The sequence below is a fragment of the Periophthalmus magnuspinnatus genome, chromosome 9 (assembly GCF_009829125.3).
Source record: "Periophthalmus magnuspinnatus isolate fPerMag1 chromosome 9, fPerMag1.2.pri, whole genome shotgun sequence".
Taxonomy (NCBI): Eukaryota; Metazoa; Chordata; class Actinopteri; order Gobiiformes; family Gobiidae; genus Periophthalmus; species Periophthalmus magnuspinnatus.
Window position 1 is genome coordinate 14,019,100 of NC_047134.1, and position 17,763 is coordinate 14,036,862.

The 17,763-nt window shown below is 38.6% G+C and overlaps 1 protein-coding gene across 6 annotated transcripts in view; it reads right to left on the reverse strand.

Annotated features, from left to right (window-relative positions):
• Positions 1 to 17,763, reverse strand: part of rtkna (rhotekin a) — a 40,668-nt gene that overhangs the window by 5,066 nt on the left and 17,839 nt on the right. For 4 of the 6 annotated variants that reach the window (XM_033972885.2, XM_033972886.2, XM_055224480.1 and 1 more), the window contains exons 2-4: positions 1,426 to 1,687; positions 1,118 to 1,171; positions 476 to 593 (exon numbers count right to left, since the gene is read on the reverse strand). In XM_033972885.2, the coding sequence (XP_033828776.1) occupies positions 476 to 593; positions 1,118 to 1,171; positions 1,426 to 1,687 (434 nt within the window). Of the gene's footprint in view, positions 1 to 475; positions 594 to 1,117; positions 1,172 to 1,425; positions 1,688 to 10,507; positions 11,042 to 17,763 lie in introns of those variants that run through there. The other 2 variants (XM_055224482.1, XM_033972887.2) reach the window with 2 other exon arrangements.

A 17,763-nucleotide genomic window follows, 5' to 3' on the forward strand; every position in this document is an offset into this window, starting at 1 on the left:
GATTTGAGCCTAATCTTAACCAGACACAAAGCTTACGGCAACAATTTCAAACAAGCTACATCTAATATGCCAGTGCTATTTATGTCCTTACATATGTAGGGCCATATTGACTGTTAAATATCTGTTTTTTATTTGTGTTTTAAACTGCTAATTAACCTACGCAGGCAGAGTAGAAACAATACAAGGCCAGTTTATTTCAAACTACAAATTAAATTGGTGATTAAATGTCTTTGTTTGAAATTTAATGAGGTTTATAACCTTTAATGACCTTTAATAGACAATGAACTAAGACAACAACAGATACATTAAGTCATTAATTAGTTTATAAAGTAAACTAATGAGAAATGGTGAAGGACATGTGAGTGGAGGTGCATCCTGGCCTGGTCGGGTAGGGTCCTCTGGGTGTAGGTCTGCAGCCAGACTCTTTTGGGTTTGTAGGGCATAATGTTGTTATAGCCACTGTGTACAAACTTACAATACAATAGTGTTGTCGAAGCAGATATCAGTGAGCGTTCGGTCGACGATGACCATGTCTGTGTCGAAGATTTCTCCCCCCAGCTGCAGCAGGCAGAACACTGCACAGCGGTGGAGCTCTACAAAGGGAATCACAGAATGTGGGGGATAGTTGGTTTACATTTAAATCAACAGAAAACAATCCAACTTTCAGTTGGTTACACTAACAAACATAAGTTTATACTAGTAAAAAATTCTAATAATTCTAGTGACTTCATTAAGTTGTATCATTTATCAACTTAATTGTGTGATTATAGGCCATAAAAATCTACAGCTGTAAGCCTTTATTTCTTAGTTAAGGGGTTGTCAGTTGACCAAAATGTATATAAGTTGGCTAATTATTTTATTGGGATTGTAAAGGAGTTATATATCCTCAAGAGCAGAACAAAAAACAGTGAGTTTGTTGGAGATTTGTAAATGAATTGTGAATTTATTCTGCCTTTTCACACATAAATACTGTAAACACAATTTACAAGTACTTTTCTTGTCTTGTCAGTGCCCCTTCAAATGTGACTGGATCATTTAGATTTTAGTGTTTAATGTCATTGCATTTCCGAACGATACATTTATTTTTATGTCGACTGATGTGTAGGGCATGTCTCACCTCCTTTGTTCTTGAAGTACTCTGTGTCTTTCCACATAAGTGGGATACGGAGATCTAGAACGGCAGCAGATAGAGAAACCATGAATTATGTTGATCACTGGTAAATTATCACAGTTAATTCTACCTACAATACAATAAATAATTACAAATGCTGGTTTTATTCAATTCAAAATCAATACAAAAGTATTTGCTCTACAGCACTGCCCAGGCTTGGCCCTGTATTATGCAGCAAACTGAACTGGAATCATCTGTAACTGGCCAGTAAAATGACATTTCTATACAAACCCAATGGCATGATTATTTCTCACCTGAGATAGCCACTTTTCCTTTACATGGTTGCCGGTCATCCATTGGTCCTGCGTCTGATGACCGTCGTGTGACCTTCTGCATGACCTGAGCCTCCTTCATCCTCTGCAGTTCGGACATATAAGCCATGATACGAGTGCTACACGTCTGCAGGCTCTTAGCTGCTTCCAAGGCCTGGTCCCTCTGAGAGCAGGCAGCAAGAAGCTTACAGGCGCCATCCCGCATCCGGATCTCATGGTCTATCTTTTTCTGTAGGTCACTGTCCTGCAAGAGAACAAAACAAAACACAAATTTAAAACTGCACTCCCACATGAATACTTGGCCATGGCTGATTTTATGGCAGTATTATTTGGACAAGTAGTATAAACCAGCCAATTGCTAATCTGTTCTATTACAATGCGTCAACAACATAGATTAAACAACCTATTCAGGCCTACATGCCTAGTGTAGTGGTCCGTCTCTGAAGGAATGAGGAGATAGACTAACTGATCCCAGAGCCCCACCTTGCATTGTCAGCAGAAGAAAAATGCAGGATGGAATTAAAACAGCAGAGTGTGAAGAAAAGGAGAAACACATGGGGTGAAAGAGGGGATGGAGAGACCACAGAGCTATCAAAAAGGGTGAACGAAGCAAAAGGGAAGATTAACCCTGCACTGTTGGTAGCAAAGACGGTATATTTTTTGCGGGGGAGGTTTTTCATACAGGACGATTGCTGTTATTTTTGAGAAAGTAAATTCTGCAAATGATATGAGATTGTTTTGAAATCTGTCAACAAAACAGCTTTGTCCTTAGTTACCATCAACATATTTATCAATGATCATGTTCTATCTGTTCCACTTCACTGTCCTCTTAACTTGACTTTCTGCTTTTGTAGCATCAGTTATTCCTCTATCGGCTTGTCTCTTTTTGGTCACACGTCGCTCTTGTGATATGGCTGATTTTCAATGCCAGATGCCCTTCCAGTAATTATCAATAATAATAATGCAGCTTTAATACTGAGAATGGATTGAGCAGTGAGGTGACAATGGGGCACAAAGACAATTTGCACCTAAAGTTGGAAATAAAATGGACTATTTAGCACTTAACAACTTAAAGTATCACTCTAGTAACTGAAGCTTCTCATTGCAGTCAAACCATAGACCACATCAACCACAAGTATATAAAGCATTCCATATTGCCACAACAGCGTAATTTACACAACAACTCTATTTGGAACTAAATTAAGTAGTGGTGAAATTACTAAGATCAACTGTCAAATTTCTTTCTGACACCACATTTTAAAGTTTATATAGAAAATAGTGTTGTTCCTCCTGTTTTAAGAGAAGACAACATTTTATTTAGTTATTTTGTGCAGGGTGTATCTGTGAAAATGCAAATTCATGAGGTGAAATGAGGAACTTCAGCTGTTAACTATGAGTTGAGAAAAGAGAGATAGGTATGATGAATCTCAAAACGGACTGATGAAATACAACAACCCTACAGCACAGCCCCACAGAAAGCCCTAGCCAGAGCCCAAATCCGTGGCCCTGACAGTGACCTGCTTGGACGGTCTCCTGTATTTATAGCCGCTAAATCAACAGACTTCTCCTGTGGGTGATCTCAGAATAGCAGCGCCACAGCCTAGATCTGACTCTAATCCACATGTCTGTGGGTGTGTGTCAGGGTTAGACAACACACATGCACAAGATCACAGAGCACCATGTTTAAAAACAGATATAGACAAATACAGTGTAGCAAAGACAATTTATTAGTATATGCCAATGCACTAGTTATCTATACCTCTCAATAGTAACACAAGGGCTAGTCAACTGTTCGAGTAGAATATAAAGGGTGGAGGAAAAGGTCGATATTTGGCAGAAATGCAATAGACTCTGGGTACAACTGACCTTTGTGGTAAGAAAAGAAAACAAGCTAATAAAGCCGTTTTGAGTTTTGGAAGTCTTATACTGAAAATGACGACAACTAATGTGGAACACGCACCACAAATTATCTGATTGTGGCCAGCCATAAATACCGAATATAAAAAATATATTATGCATACGTAGGCTATTCTGGGCTTGCATAATATATCACAATCAAATCTACATCTCAAAGGCTGCAGTTAATTAATACAGAATGCTAAGAACTAATGTCATTTCTTGAGGTAACCATTAAGTCTGTATACTGTATCAGATCTAATTCAATTTGTCTAACACCCCTGTAAGCTTTCACTAGGCACCCAAGTGACAGCAGATGGCTACTTCCCATGTCTTCTGTCTCGTCCCCACAGCCTGTCTTCATCGCCCCTGTAGTGGCTGTGATGATAGAGACACCTCCTCACACACATTGGAAATACTCAAACACTGGTCGGAGACTTGACGCCAACCCAGATGGCGTCTAATGGTTTGTTTACGATGTGTTGTTCTGCGTGATTAGCTTTCCTGTTTAGAACGCTAACCCCTAACCTTTAACCTTACTTTACCAGAACAGACGGCCAGTCGTGGCTTTGTTTTGCCCTCAGGCGCTAACTTAATTACACATATTACCACAACTGTACAACGCAATTTGTTTACATAAGGGGAGATAGGAGTATACATTAAAGGTGAACAAAACACATTATTGATCAGTAGAAATATCCAGCAGATTTGGATTTGGATTCATTTGAGGAATGTTGTTTTTAAAAGTTTGTTGCTTTGCACAAAAAAGATAAATGTGCTACAATAAAACAAAGAGATGGAAATGTTTTAGTAACAGTAGAAGAGTGAGTCTGCAAAAACAACCCCCCACTTGAACACACCCTTGACAATGTCATCACATGATCAGCCATAATGACTTAAGGCACATGCACTAACACTGTCACAAAAGGTCATGGTTTTAAACACATTCACACACAGCAAGCGTTTTAGTCACTCCCATACATTACACTGGGACTTCTCTGACCAAACTGTTGCCTTTCAATTAGGCGGCCGCAACTATGTGCCTCGCCTTCCTCTCCACCCTCTTCCTCTACTTTCCCTCTGAGTTCAACTACAGAAAAAACGGAAAAGGAGAATTAAATGTTTGTTGATCTCCCCACTATACCTTTATAATACCAACATGAAGAACACAGTGACTAAGATCAGGCATAACATTATCACAACCTGGACAAGTGCACTACTTGTCACTGGTTCAGCACTATTTCATCCATAAACACACACACACATACACACACAAAGACAATTTAAAGTCTATCAAATGCTCAATGTATCAATTTTCCAGTGTCTGGCACGTCACCATTTGAGACCTACGTGTGTAATACAAAAATTTGATTAGGTTATGTTATGTCTGCACTGCTTACTTGTATATGTTAAGATAATGTTAATATGTTTGTTTTGCAGTGAGTTATGCAAATGTATAATTCAATCAAAAAGAATTGCAGAGACAATACTTTTAAATACCCAATTCTGAGCACACACATGTACAGAACATGTTGGGAGCAGGGAAAACAACAAACCAACAAATAACTCCCTTCAGAAACACTTGTCAGACCCAGTAACTCTACAACAATGCTCCAATTCACCAGACAGGGTCCCTACCAATCTTAGCTCTCACAGTTGTGTCTGGAGGCTAGAGCACGAATGGTTATGCTCAAATAAAACTGAAGAGAGAACAATAACTATTAAGCAGGTGGAGTTTTCACCATCATGTGCAAAAATATTACTTTATAGAGATAAAGTAGTTACTCATTTCAACAAGTCTCATAATGCTGAATTGAACCGTTCCCAAATCCTTTGGAATATTCTTGATCTATATCTGAAAGTGTATGTGTGCAGTGCACTTCCAAATGGTCCAAATGACTTTGCAGCCAGCTGTTGTTATACAAAGGCAGTGTGTTCCAATGAAGCTGGCATCAAGTTTGAAGAAAATGAAGAAAATGAATTAATATAATACTATGTTTAGTAATAAAATTGCCAAAATCATATTAGTAAATGTGCACAATTTCACAGTTATTTATGTGCTGAAAGAAGCCACATGTAGTGTTGAGCTAGAAAATAAATTGAGTTGCGAGCCAATAGCATAGGAGGTGTAGATTGTGCCAAGTAGTGATCACCATACGATTTATAGACCCAGAATAAAACAGGAGGCTGTGCAGACTCTGCGGTATGCAGCAGCTCTTCTCTACATTATCATATCAGAACACAGTGAGAGCTCAAACAAGAACACACCTGTGTGTCTGACTGTTTCTATGTGTGAGGTCCATAACTAAAAGACCACAGAGCAAAGTCGTATGAGAAGCTGCATGCAGTAAGCAGACCCACACTCATAAATTATTGTTGTCCAATGAGGAAAGTCCTATACATACTGGAGCTGCAGGCTATTTTATTACTAAAACAAAGCCTAAACATCATGGCATGGCAGAGTCGAAGTACAATAGTGTACAAACTATCTATATTTCTGTACTACAGAACACTACTTGGCATTATGATATCTTTTTCTATTGGAAGTAGAAACTGCAGCTGATTTACTACAAGCAGCTATGCTGGCTGAAGGATATTGGCCCAGTGTTGTGCACAGTCTGCAACTGACTCACTTGACTTAACAAGGCCATAGACTGTAAAGCTGCGGCATTTCCAGTGAGACTATAGGAAAGAAAAGGCTCAGTAAAATACTTCTTCAAAGCTCTTCATGTGGCCTAGGCATATTTCAGATATATTTTTGGCTCCATTATAAACATATTTTAGTTCTAAAAAAAAAAAAAAAAAAAAAGGTTGCGCCTCTTCTGATTGACAGCTATCGGTCTGACAGCTGCCTTAAGTAAACAAGGAATGATAATCTACAGTGTAGCAACTATTTCATGACAGGCAACAATGCAGCGCTCTACTAAAGTCTTTAAATCTCCATCAGATCCCAATAAGTAAGAAATTCACTGTTAGGCCTGTCACTATACTATACTACTATACTATATCGACTTATCATTCAACATATGTTGGAACATATTTATTGTGGGTACCTTTTCTTTGTACTAGTGGGGAACTTTTTGTTTTCTTTCTGTACTATGATTAGATTTGAGCAGTAGAGAGTTGAATAAATACACTGTTTTAATAAATGCCACAGTAGTTTCCTTTATTGGGCTGGAGGAAAGTGGGCCTAATTAGTGTACCCTATCACAGCCTCTTCCTGTGCATAATATTACATAAACCTGCCAGTCAAGATGTTTGCATGTTTTCAAAGGTGCACAATGCACCCTTTGGGTGAAGGGTCTGTATGGAGATTTTTATTGCTTTGCCTAGTTCCAAAGTATGGCTTTAAACTTTCCTATCTACCTACTCTCAAACATAATGGACCCTAGAGCTGCTGTCGACTAAAGACATGCCCTGTCAATCGATTAGTTGCCTAAATTGGAGTGTGGCAAAAGCTCTTAAAACTATTAAATATGTCTATGATTTGACCAAAACTGCACTCACAAGAGAACACACACATACAGGAGTACATGCAAAAACACTATTTACAGTGTGTACAAGAACTGAATCATGTATTTATATGAAAAAATGCAAGATTCACTCCTAAATCTTCAAGTAGCTCGCAACATACCTTGCAGTTGCTGCTGTTGTCCCATATTGATTCTTAAAATCTAAATATAACTTTTCTCCCTTTAAGTATTTAAAGGGAGAAAAGTATTTAAGTATTTCATTTGATTTCATTTGATTTTTTTTTTTTTTTTTAAAGCATATCTTTTTAACTTTGTGCATGCCCTTATTTTTATTTGTATTTATTCAGTGTGTTTATGTTGCACTTTTTCACCGAATCAAGTTCCTAGTTTGTGAACTGTGTTCACAGACTATGGCAATAAAAGTCTTCTGATTCTGATTCTGATTCTGATCTTTAACGTTTTGCTTTCATCTTTATTTTTTTATTCACCAATACAAATTTGGTTGACTAAGACACCAACTACCGATTAATCACTTAAAACAACGAAAGTACTACAGTCTTAATAGCTACAGTCCATTTGAAAATAAGGCTCACTTAAACTGTAATAATCTAAAAGTGGGTTTAAGAATAATTACTGCAGGACAACCTGAAGTGAATCAGATTCATTATAATATTCATGAGGATTCAAGAGTAGAACATAAGTAAAGCTGCATGTCAATGAAATGACCCTCAATCCTTCCTCTTGAGAATAATAACAAAATGGCACAAGGCACTTCAGTATGTCAACAGCAAAAAATACATAAATACAAGATCTAATCTAAAAATGAATACAGAATGAGTCATTAGTTAATTAATAACTCAATTCATGTCATTGGTATCAAATACATTTAACATATATATATATATATATATATATATATATATATATATATATATATATATATATATATATATATATATATATATATATATATATATATATATATATATATAAAACACTCATAACACCCATACCATCTGTTTATAACATGTCCAGCATTATGAGCCATGCTGGTCAAGATTTTCCAGTTAGATAAAAGTGGAACAAGGGTCACCGTGGTAAGTGTGTAGTTTATTTATGGAGGCTGCAGAGCGTTGAAGCTACATATAAACACTTAAGACAGTGTATGTCAAACCCCTACAGCAGACAGCAGTAGTAAAATCTGTTCCACTCATTTCACCAAATGCCTGAGCTTCTGTCTCCTCAAAACCACCTGGCATGTGACCACTACAGCACAGTAAATAAATGGTTGAAGCTATGATATTGTTGTCAATTTCATATGATTATTGCAGGCAATGCAAGCACGACACATCCAGCAGAGATGGATTTTTCATTACATTAGACCTCAACTGTTCTACCAGAAACCAGGGTCCAGAGGGGTTTGGTGCTTTTACACAACCTGTCAGAGAGGAACATACTACATGACAGGGTCAGCCACCAGAGATGCTGCAACGGAAATAGATGTAGCAGGAGCCCCAAACCCCAAAAGAAACATACAGTTGTTTGCTTGTTACAAGGTCAACAGAAGCCACCTCAAGATAGTCACTACATTCACTACTATGACGAAGAAACTAACCCGCAATGTTCAGAAAGAAGTGTTACAATGGTCAGTTTGCATAAATGAAGCTGACTGGCTGAAATGTAACAAGTGTTTGGATGTCATTGTCAGACTATGTGTTGTGTATAGTGCGCACATTTCATAGTTGTCGTTGTAAGTTCCTCAGTAATAGCACACGCATCATGGCAAATAAATGTATAAGCAGGGAACAGATTATACTCAAAAAGCATCGCACTACAGGCTCAGATAAACATGACCATTTGAAGTGGCATTGACTAGAAGCCAATTGTCTCTTATTACCACTCTGTGAGCTCAATCCTTTTCACACCTTTTTCCTCTTCTGCATCATCAGTTCATCACCATATTCACACCACCTGTTTACCTCACGTCTTCTCAACAATATCTTCATCCACTCAGCATCGTACACTGGCTATGACAAACTCAAACCTCTGCATTACATTTCCATTTCATTGCCAATGGGTTCATTTCTGATACAAAAGAAAATGTAAATGCAGCAGTGTCTTCTGTAAAAGATAGAGTGCATTCCTTCCATGCATCATTTGTCCTTTATTACTCTTTACACTGTAATTCAGTGGAGTTAGTGGTGATGTGTGTTTTTTTCAGTCAAAATAACCTATTGGATTAAAAAATTCATGTAAGTGGTAGTTTTCAATTGTCAATAATGGGCTTTGTATATAGGATACTACTTACATTTGCCTTTCCATGCAAAAAAATAAAATAAAATAATAATAATAATATTGTGGGCCAGCATTAGTAAACTTTCAAATAGCTTATTTTTCACACCATGTCCAGCTTGTGCTGGTGAGCACGCACACACAAACCCAGGGGCACTTGTCCCCTTTGCAGCTGCTGTCACACCTCGCACAGCGTGGATAATGGCTTGTGTCCTATTCCCAATAGAAGTCCTTTACCTTTCAGTGCCCAACACAAGCCTTCTGGGAAAAGACTGGAAATGATCAGCATAGAAAACACAATGACCTGCAGGTGACTGTGCGGGTGACTAGAGAAGGTGAATGAAACTGCAGCACTAGGAGATAGAGGGCCACAAGGTGGATGCAGAAAGCTAGTTGTATAAAGAGCACAGGCTTAGAAGACTCTGCTGTAAGTGGTTATTGATTGAAAGACAAGGTCCAGAGCATTTTGTGGCTTAGTAAGACACACAGGAAGTAGATTTTGTTTTTAAAAAAGCCTCTGCCATAGAAACTAAGCAGATTGTAGGACTGCAAGATGCGTAATTCATAGCCTACAGTGTACCCATTGTCTATGTTACACCATAAGGCCTCAACCAAGACAAAGTGACCTTTTCAGTTATGATGATCTGAGATGGTTGTGTAGAAGCCACCACAGGAAGACACAGTGAGCTGCCATTAGAGCGGACAGGTCCACACAAATGCCATAGTACGCACTACAATGAGTATTTGTTTGGATATTGGTCACTAAGATCATTTAAAACACACAATTATGACCATCTCATTGCTCACCAACGCAGCATGGGATGAAAAAGCATTTTGCAGATTTTTTTTTCTTTTCACTGTAAGTATTTAAATTCACCACTCCAAATAGACTTAATCAAGTCAAAAGTTGTCAAATACACTTCATCTATGAAATCAATGCAAGCGTCCCTGTGCCATTATGCGGCTATACTCTTTATTAAGCAGTAGCCAATCCACAGTGTTGTCCGACACAGCCAAATTAGTCCATGTAGAAGCTCCAAGTCATATAAGCCTATCTGCATTCTCTCAATCTCCCCAAAGTAATTATTCATTCACTAATTACTAAGCAGATGAGATAAGACGCCATAAAAGGGTTACACTGTAAAACAGACCATATAGTGCACAGATTTTCCCTTGAACAATCACACTGCAGTCATACACATCTCGATTTGATGCTGCAACACGCCACGAGTCTGAATACAACATACATTTGTGTTACAGCAGTGAACTCGTTGTGGACATAAAGTTGCTGTTAAACTGAACCGCGTGTTAAGAGCTACACTAGACTCACTAAAATGCTTTAACACTGATAACACGTGACTCAACCATTTCGATTACGCCAAAGAATATCTCTGTGTGCTTACCATTTGACAAATCGAGCTCATTATTTCCATGCGTGAAGACTCCTGCGTCCTGCAGTCCGGACGTTTACGCAACACCGTGGCTCTGTGGATGTGTCACGGAGCCGCTATATTAACTCAGATTTTCCTTCCGCAGGTTCCACATCGCAAAATCCACACAACTCCCAAAGTAGCTAAAGATTAGTAAACCCCAAAGTTAACTATTCTATGTCAAAACAAAACGCCTCTCTCAAATGCGGGTCGTAGCAGTCGTGTGTCCCGTTGTCCTCATTATCCCAGCGGCGTCGTCGAGTGGCTGTGCGGCTGCAGTCCAGGCTCCTACATACTCACACGAGCAAAGGATAAGAACTGACCGACTGATGCACCAGTCCTGCTTCGGAGGAGGCGACACACACAGTGTGCAGTGTGTGCGTGCGTTAATCTGTGCGTAACTGCGCGAGGAGCAAAGCAGAGAAACAAACGCTGTCATTTGGGACAGCGGTTCTCAGCAGTAGCCAGCGACAAGCAGGCTCCCTGTGGGGGCATCCCAAGGTCGGGAACAGTACGCCAGCAACTGCCAGGAAGTCATGTGCTGCTTAAAAGTGAAGCAAATGTTTGAGGGAGAGCAAATGCCCACAAATTATTCTCAAAACACCAAGGATCGGGCTATTTAGAAAGAGAGGTCGACTGGGCCATAGTGGAGAGGCACATTCATAGTAAAGGTCGAATGAAACCGCCCCTATTGTGGAGAAGTACCCTACTATTTACTACTACTGCTATGACACAGCATTTTTTATAATGGACGTGGCAAATTATTTGTAGCCTAATTAAAGACATGAGTGAAATTATTCACCTTAATATAATGTTCATAACTATATGTTTAACTGTTAAAACATCTAATGCACACATTTAGAAGTAAACCTGACTTGTGCATGGTTTTCCCTATTGGCATATTGAGTTGTTGTGCATCAGAGCACATCACCATGTCAGCCAGTGATGTATGAGAGTATTTGTGGACAGGAGGAAAGGAAAGCTCAGTTCTGCGCAATGAACATACTGTGGAAGAGATCTTAAATATATACATGGAAGAGTGTAAGGAAAAAGATTGGTCTAACATGAGAAAAATGCAAAAACAACAAAAGCAACACTTAATTTGGCTGTAGTTTGGCTGTTGTTAAGCTATGTTTTTGTGGGTGATCTGTGAAGTGAGTCCAGAGATGCAGCAGATGACATGTGGGAGGATGAAGATGGAGGAGGAGAGAGTCACTCTGTGGGCAGCCTCAGCTAACAGCAGTGGCTAAGGTCCACCTCACTGCTCCAATATAAACAGCAGCTTCAACTGCTACCTTCACACTACTGGAAAAGGGCACAGCCACATTGTTTCATTCATGTCTTCCTCTTTGCTAATCAGAGGTGTGTAGACATGTGCAATGAAAACAAGATGAGCCTTGATACCTCAGGATTTAGAGCTGTAAATATCCACTTAATCAGATTAGCCTTCATCAACCACAAGCCATCCCAGAGCATGAGCCAGAGGAATGCGGTCAGGAGCAAGTTATAATCAAAAATATGGGAACAATGTTGTATAAAAACAACTGAAGAGACACTTCAAGACACACAGACACACACTTAGCTGTAGTAAAAAGAGAGGTACAGATTTCATACTCTACCCTCATGTTTCTCTTTCTTGCACTGTGACAAAACTATATACACTGTTATGAGACCACTTTGTGTAAAAACTGATCATTTTAAGTGGGGATACACTGATCTGACACCATCGGATCAGTATCAGATATCAGTGCTGATACAGAAAAAAATTGGGGGATTGGATATCTGCTTTCAACTATAGGTTCAGCCGATATCCTGGTTGGGCAAATAAATTGATAGTTGGCCCAGAAATAAAATAAATCAAATACATTTTATTTATACTAATTTGTTCTGTGGTTACTTGAGGGACAGTTTAAGAGCTACATAATAAATCTGGATAAGTTCTGTCTTATGTTAATTTAGTTTTAAGGAAATAAATGCTGTTTTCAGTATGGTATCGGTTGATATGATATGTTATCGCAGATACTTAAAGCTGTAGTATCAGAATCGATATCGGAACTGAAAAAGCTGCATCAGTGCATCTCTAATTTTCAGCAGTTGGATAGATCTCCTGTCTCCTAATATTCACAGTGAAGAATTGCACATTCTATTTGCCAGTTTGTTCTGTAACATGTTTTCATGTCTTTGTGAACTTGGACGACATGACGAGACTTGTTCAAAAAGCATGTCTTGGTTTTGTCACTAGCTGGTAAAACAAGCATTACTTAAGTCTTACATCACTGTTACACCTTAGGGGTCCTCAATTATGGTTGGAATTGGCATTTTTATGAAAGGTGATACAATTGATTTGTGATGTGTTCAAAGTAGAAAAACATTCAGTACATATTTAAAAACATATCCAAGAGCATAAACATGTGAGACAAGATTGAACTGTGTCTGCTAAATACAAGAATCAGAGAATCTGATGTGAAGAGATGGGAAGGGGTCTAAAATAACAAGGTAAGATCAGGGGACCCTTCACATCACCATGGTCTATATATTGAGTATTCATACTCATAACTGATTTGTACTCAGTATTAATATAACTTCCCAACAGCTGTGCTTACCAACTGCGAGTACAAGATCAGTTCCTAAAATAGTGCCCATTTGTGAGACAGCATGAGAAGTTGCATAACCCATGTGGCACTGACCCAATGACCAATGACTGTGTCAGGAGCTTCGAAGAACTGAGGTTAATGAGGGTCTCTAAACCACTAAGGTCTAGTCATAGTAAACCTGTCTGTCTATAGACATACGTACACTGCAGTCTCACACTCTCCACAAGCAAAGATAATAGGGATTAACCTTTGTGACTTCTGCTAATACTAAAACTGGAAACACCCAGTGACACACTGTATCGACACCTGTCAGGTCTGAGAGCTAATCAACCTGAAAGGGATTGTCAGAGTGTTCCAATTGGCCTAAGTAATGAAGGGGCCAACTGTGGCCTTATGGCCTTTACATTTTTCTAATACAACATTTCAAAACAATACAATGTACAATGAACACTGTTAACACTGAACATGTGTCATTCATCCATACCTATGTGCAATACTTAAGCCACTTTACGAAGATGTTATATTAGAGTCTATTTTTAGTTTATTTTTAAGTATATTTTTTTAATTATTTTAAACAATTTATCTATTATCTTGTTTTATTGCATGTACCATTTTCCTTCTGTTCTTTAACTGAAATATCTTATCTTATCTTATCTCAAAACATGAAGTTCTGATCAGAATGTAACTTCCGCAGCACTGATTTGACAGAGATCACTGCCTGACATAGATCACTGCCTATCAGAATCCTTGTTAATTTGGTTCTGTAAAGTAAAAAAAAGTCAATCACTGACAATCTGGAAGACAAAACATGTTTTGAACCTGATGATTTTCGGGGGTCCTTACTAACCTGGCTCACTCTAGATTGATGTGTAGCACTTGAATTGAGTTCTACACATTCACAATCTGGGATGGCGCTCACTGAAAGCGATTGGACAAACACGGAATGTCATGATGATTATTTGAATCTGATTGGTCAAAGCATTGCAAGAGCGGAACAAGCTGAAAAATAAAACTTTTGTTAGATCCAGTTGAGAGAAAAGCAGTTCACAAATGCACAAAGCAGGACAACATCTGCACATTTTTCACAAACAAAATAGTCCGTACTGATGCTAAATACATTTGTCAACATTGCCATGTTTGTTTTGGTTCATTTTGGTGCTTTGCCTTTGGTTTTTGCACAAACCTCAACGCTGCTCTGTAATTGATCTGATCTGATTATCCTTACAGCAGATCCTTCCTAAGACACATTCTACAGATAACCGGTTGGAATATTTTGACTTTTTAGTGTATTGGCTATCGGCCTTAAATCTCCAACTGTGTGAGGCAAAAAAGAGCTATGGGGGAGTTTGTAGTAAATTTAAATTTACAGATTTTGAGGAAAATAATCTAAATCGGTCCAAACATATCGTCAGAGCTTATCGGTCATCAGTTTCTCTGTATTCTAAGCACTCTGTATTGCATCGGTCATGGAAAAATTTATGAACTCACAAATATTGTGAGTTTATGAACTCACAAATATTGTGAGAAATTTACTTCAACTAATAATTCACCTTTATTCTGCCACTGATGAGTAATAAGTTGACGATATAAAACATTCTGCTTACTACACTGAACCATATTCATACAAATAAATCTAAACAACTTTTGGTCATATTGAGTGAGCTTTTGACCTCCGGATGACATCAGCCATCTGGAGGGTTGTTCCACTGATCTCACCCAATAAAAAGACAGGCAGTTTTTGTGTGAGGGGGTTGTTTGGGGGTCTAAACTGCTTCGTCATGCCTCTCAGCACCTCAAGTAGAAACAACAGCCTCTTTTGCGCACTGCTGGCCCCTATCTCCCTCAGCCTCTGGCTCCTGTTCCTTCTGCCGGCCCCAAACCTGGAATTCCCCTGGGACCCTCTGCCCGCAGGCTTTCCTCAATAACACAAACATAAACTATAACAAGCCAGAAATCCATCACAGAGGTTGCAGAAAACATCAACGAGCATGGAGTCCAGTATGTGACAAGAAGTAGTCCTGGCCTTTCACAGTTGTATGCATGTCACATGTGAAGTTTTTTGCAGACAAATCTAAGAGCAAGAGACAGACACCAGGTAAGAAACAAAATAAAGTAGCAAGAAAAAGGTCTGCACAGTTGTATTAGCTCTGAGTTACTTATTTATTTTATAGCTTACACCAAGTGACAATGAAGGGCTGTCTTCTTTTTGAACCAAGAAACAAAATTAGCCCATATCCTCATCTCTCTCCAACACATTTTTGCACTTGTCACGCTAAACAGTGGTAAAGGATCTTGCTGTATTTAGTAATATAATTACACACTCTCGCATGCTGCAGACATGCATGAATATTGTGTAAAACAGAGGTTAGACCAGTATCAAAAATACTTTGGAATTTGTTTTGTTACAAGAGGGTAAAAGCCAAGGTTCAGATAATGTGCTCAATTCTTCAGCTCAAAAGGCAACAAATCATTAATAATAATCAGTAGCTCCTTTTCATCCCATCATCAAAAAATATCCAAAATCAGGCTAGAATGTTAAGGTATGATAAAATAAGATTATGTACAATATGATTAAGGTGAATACATTGGAGACACAGGTTGCTAAGGTGTGGTGGCAAGTTCAAATGTGCCAACAACATCAGCCCTCTGCCCTGTCAGGTATTTTGGCCCTGCTCCTGGCTCAGAAAAACTGTTTTTAAAAGGAAACTGGCTCAAGCCACAGCATCCAACTTGTTCCTGTTCAGACAGTGAGCCCATTCAGCTCAGTGGCGCTGCTCGTAACTGTTACACTGGCTTAATCTGGGTGGAGACTTGGACATACAGGGGGTACAACACTGGTCAAATCCAGGGAGCAGTCACTGTGAAACCAAGTGGCTTGAAGTCAGTACTCAGCAGTATTGGGCCTGGGAGAGATGCTTGGATATGGGAAACGAAATGTGTGGTGCCAATGAGCAGAGGTGGGAACAAAGCCCTCTTTCTACTGTAGGTGTTGGCGTCGGCATCTAGGTCTAGAAAAAAAATGAACAAATTCCAGCTTCTGTTTTGCAACACACAATACCACAAATATAAAATACTGCGACCAGCTATAAGTAATTTTTCCCAAATTTGCACACAATTGACACTAATGGCCTTGGTGTTGGTCACTGCAGCTCCACAAGGATTTGAGAGGAATTTATGCAGGGTTAGCTATGTTAGAATGTTGTTACCTCATCATACATATTTTGTTCAGTAGAGATTGGCAACTCTAGGGCTGAAATTATCCAAATTATTCTAGTAAAGCACAAGCTGGAACAGAGTTTTCAGTTTCATCTTGCAAGGTTTGTATGTTAAACGTGTAAATGAAACAAAACAACTTCAGGTATGTTTTTGATGAGGAAACAACATTATAACATAGATCAGAAAATAGTGCAATATGGGCCGTTTAAATGTTTTGTTGCATTGTTACGTTAGTGTGCCTCAAAGCTGACATATTATGAAAAATCAACTTTTCAGATTTTTTAACCATGTTATAGTTGTTTCCCCATGTTATTTACCTTCTCGAGGTTGTATCTGGAGTGATTCGTGCATGTTTCAGTAATCTTTAATCGCTTATTTTCAAGATGCCATATTACCATTTTCACTGTCACAGCATATGCCCACTGCTCTGTACTTCAAAGTATATTATATTTCAGTGATACATATAGGATTCAGCAGCGGCAAATGGATAAAAAAAAAAGCTGGTTACTAGCATGATCTGCATCCATCAGAGGTACAAACAATTTCACCGCTTTTTGTTGTGATCACTTTTATGGCGATGTCTACTCCCATTGGGCACCAGTTTCCTTATGTGAAAGTAAATTGACTTTTTTCTTTTATTAACTTGTTTTAGATGAATATTGCAAATTAAAAATGTGGAAATTATGTCATAATGATCCACGAGTGTCATAGATTAAAACAATATAGCAGACATAAGCACAATATGCCTTCTTTAATTGAGCTAAAATAATGTACACTTGTTACATGATTGTATTATAATGCAATATGCCACAAAAATGCAAGACATCTTCCTTGTATAACCAAAAATCTCCAAGCGTACAACTTAAACTCTAAGTAATTCCTGATCTTACAGTACAGCAGTGGACCTGATCAAATATTTACTCTCACACTCAAAGCACACACTCAGACTCACACCGCAGCGAGGAGCAGCCTACCATCCAGAGCACCCCTGAACAGGAATGTTTCTGATATGAATGTTTCTTTTGTATCAAAACAACATGTGCAGTGAGCTTCAGCACACCTTCTACACTGAGCATAGATCTGCTGTAACTGAGCTGTCTCACAGCTGAAACAGCATAACATTTCATTAGCTGACAGCATCCTCTGAATAAACCCACACATGTACATTTTGTAAAAGACATAATGTGTAAAATAAACTTGTATGATCTTTTAAGAGTGTCTTCATGGAGTTCCCTCATCATAAATCTACCCAGAGATGTATTTCAATTGACTTTTGCATGTTTGCATTAGAGAGATTAATCCATCTCTACCTACTGCACTTTTGATTAATGTTTTTTGTGGCATACTTCCTTATAAATGTCCAGTCTTGTGTGATTTCAGAAGCTAAACAGGGTTGTGCCTGGTTAGCAGTAGGATGGC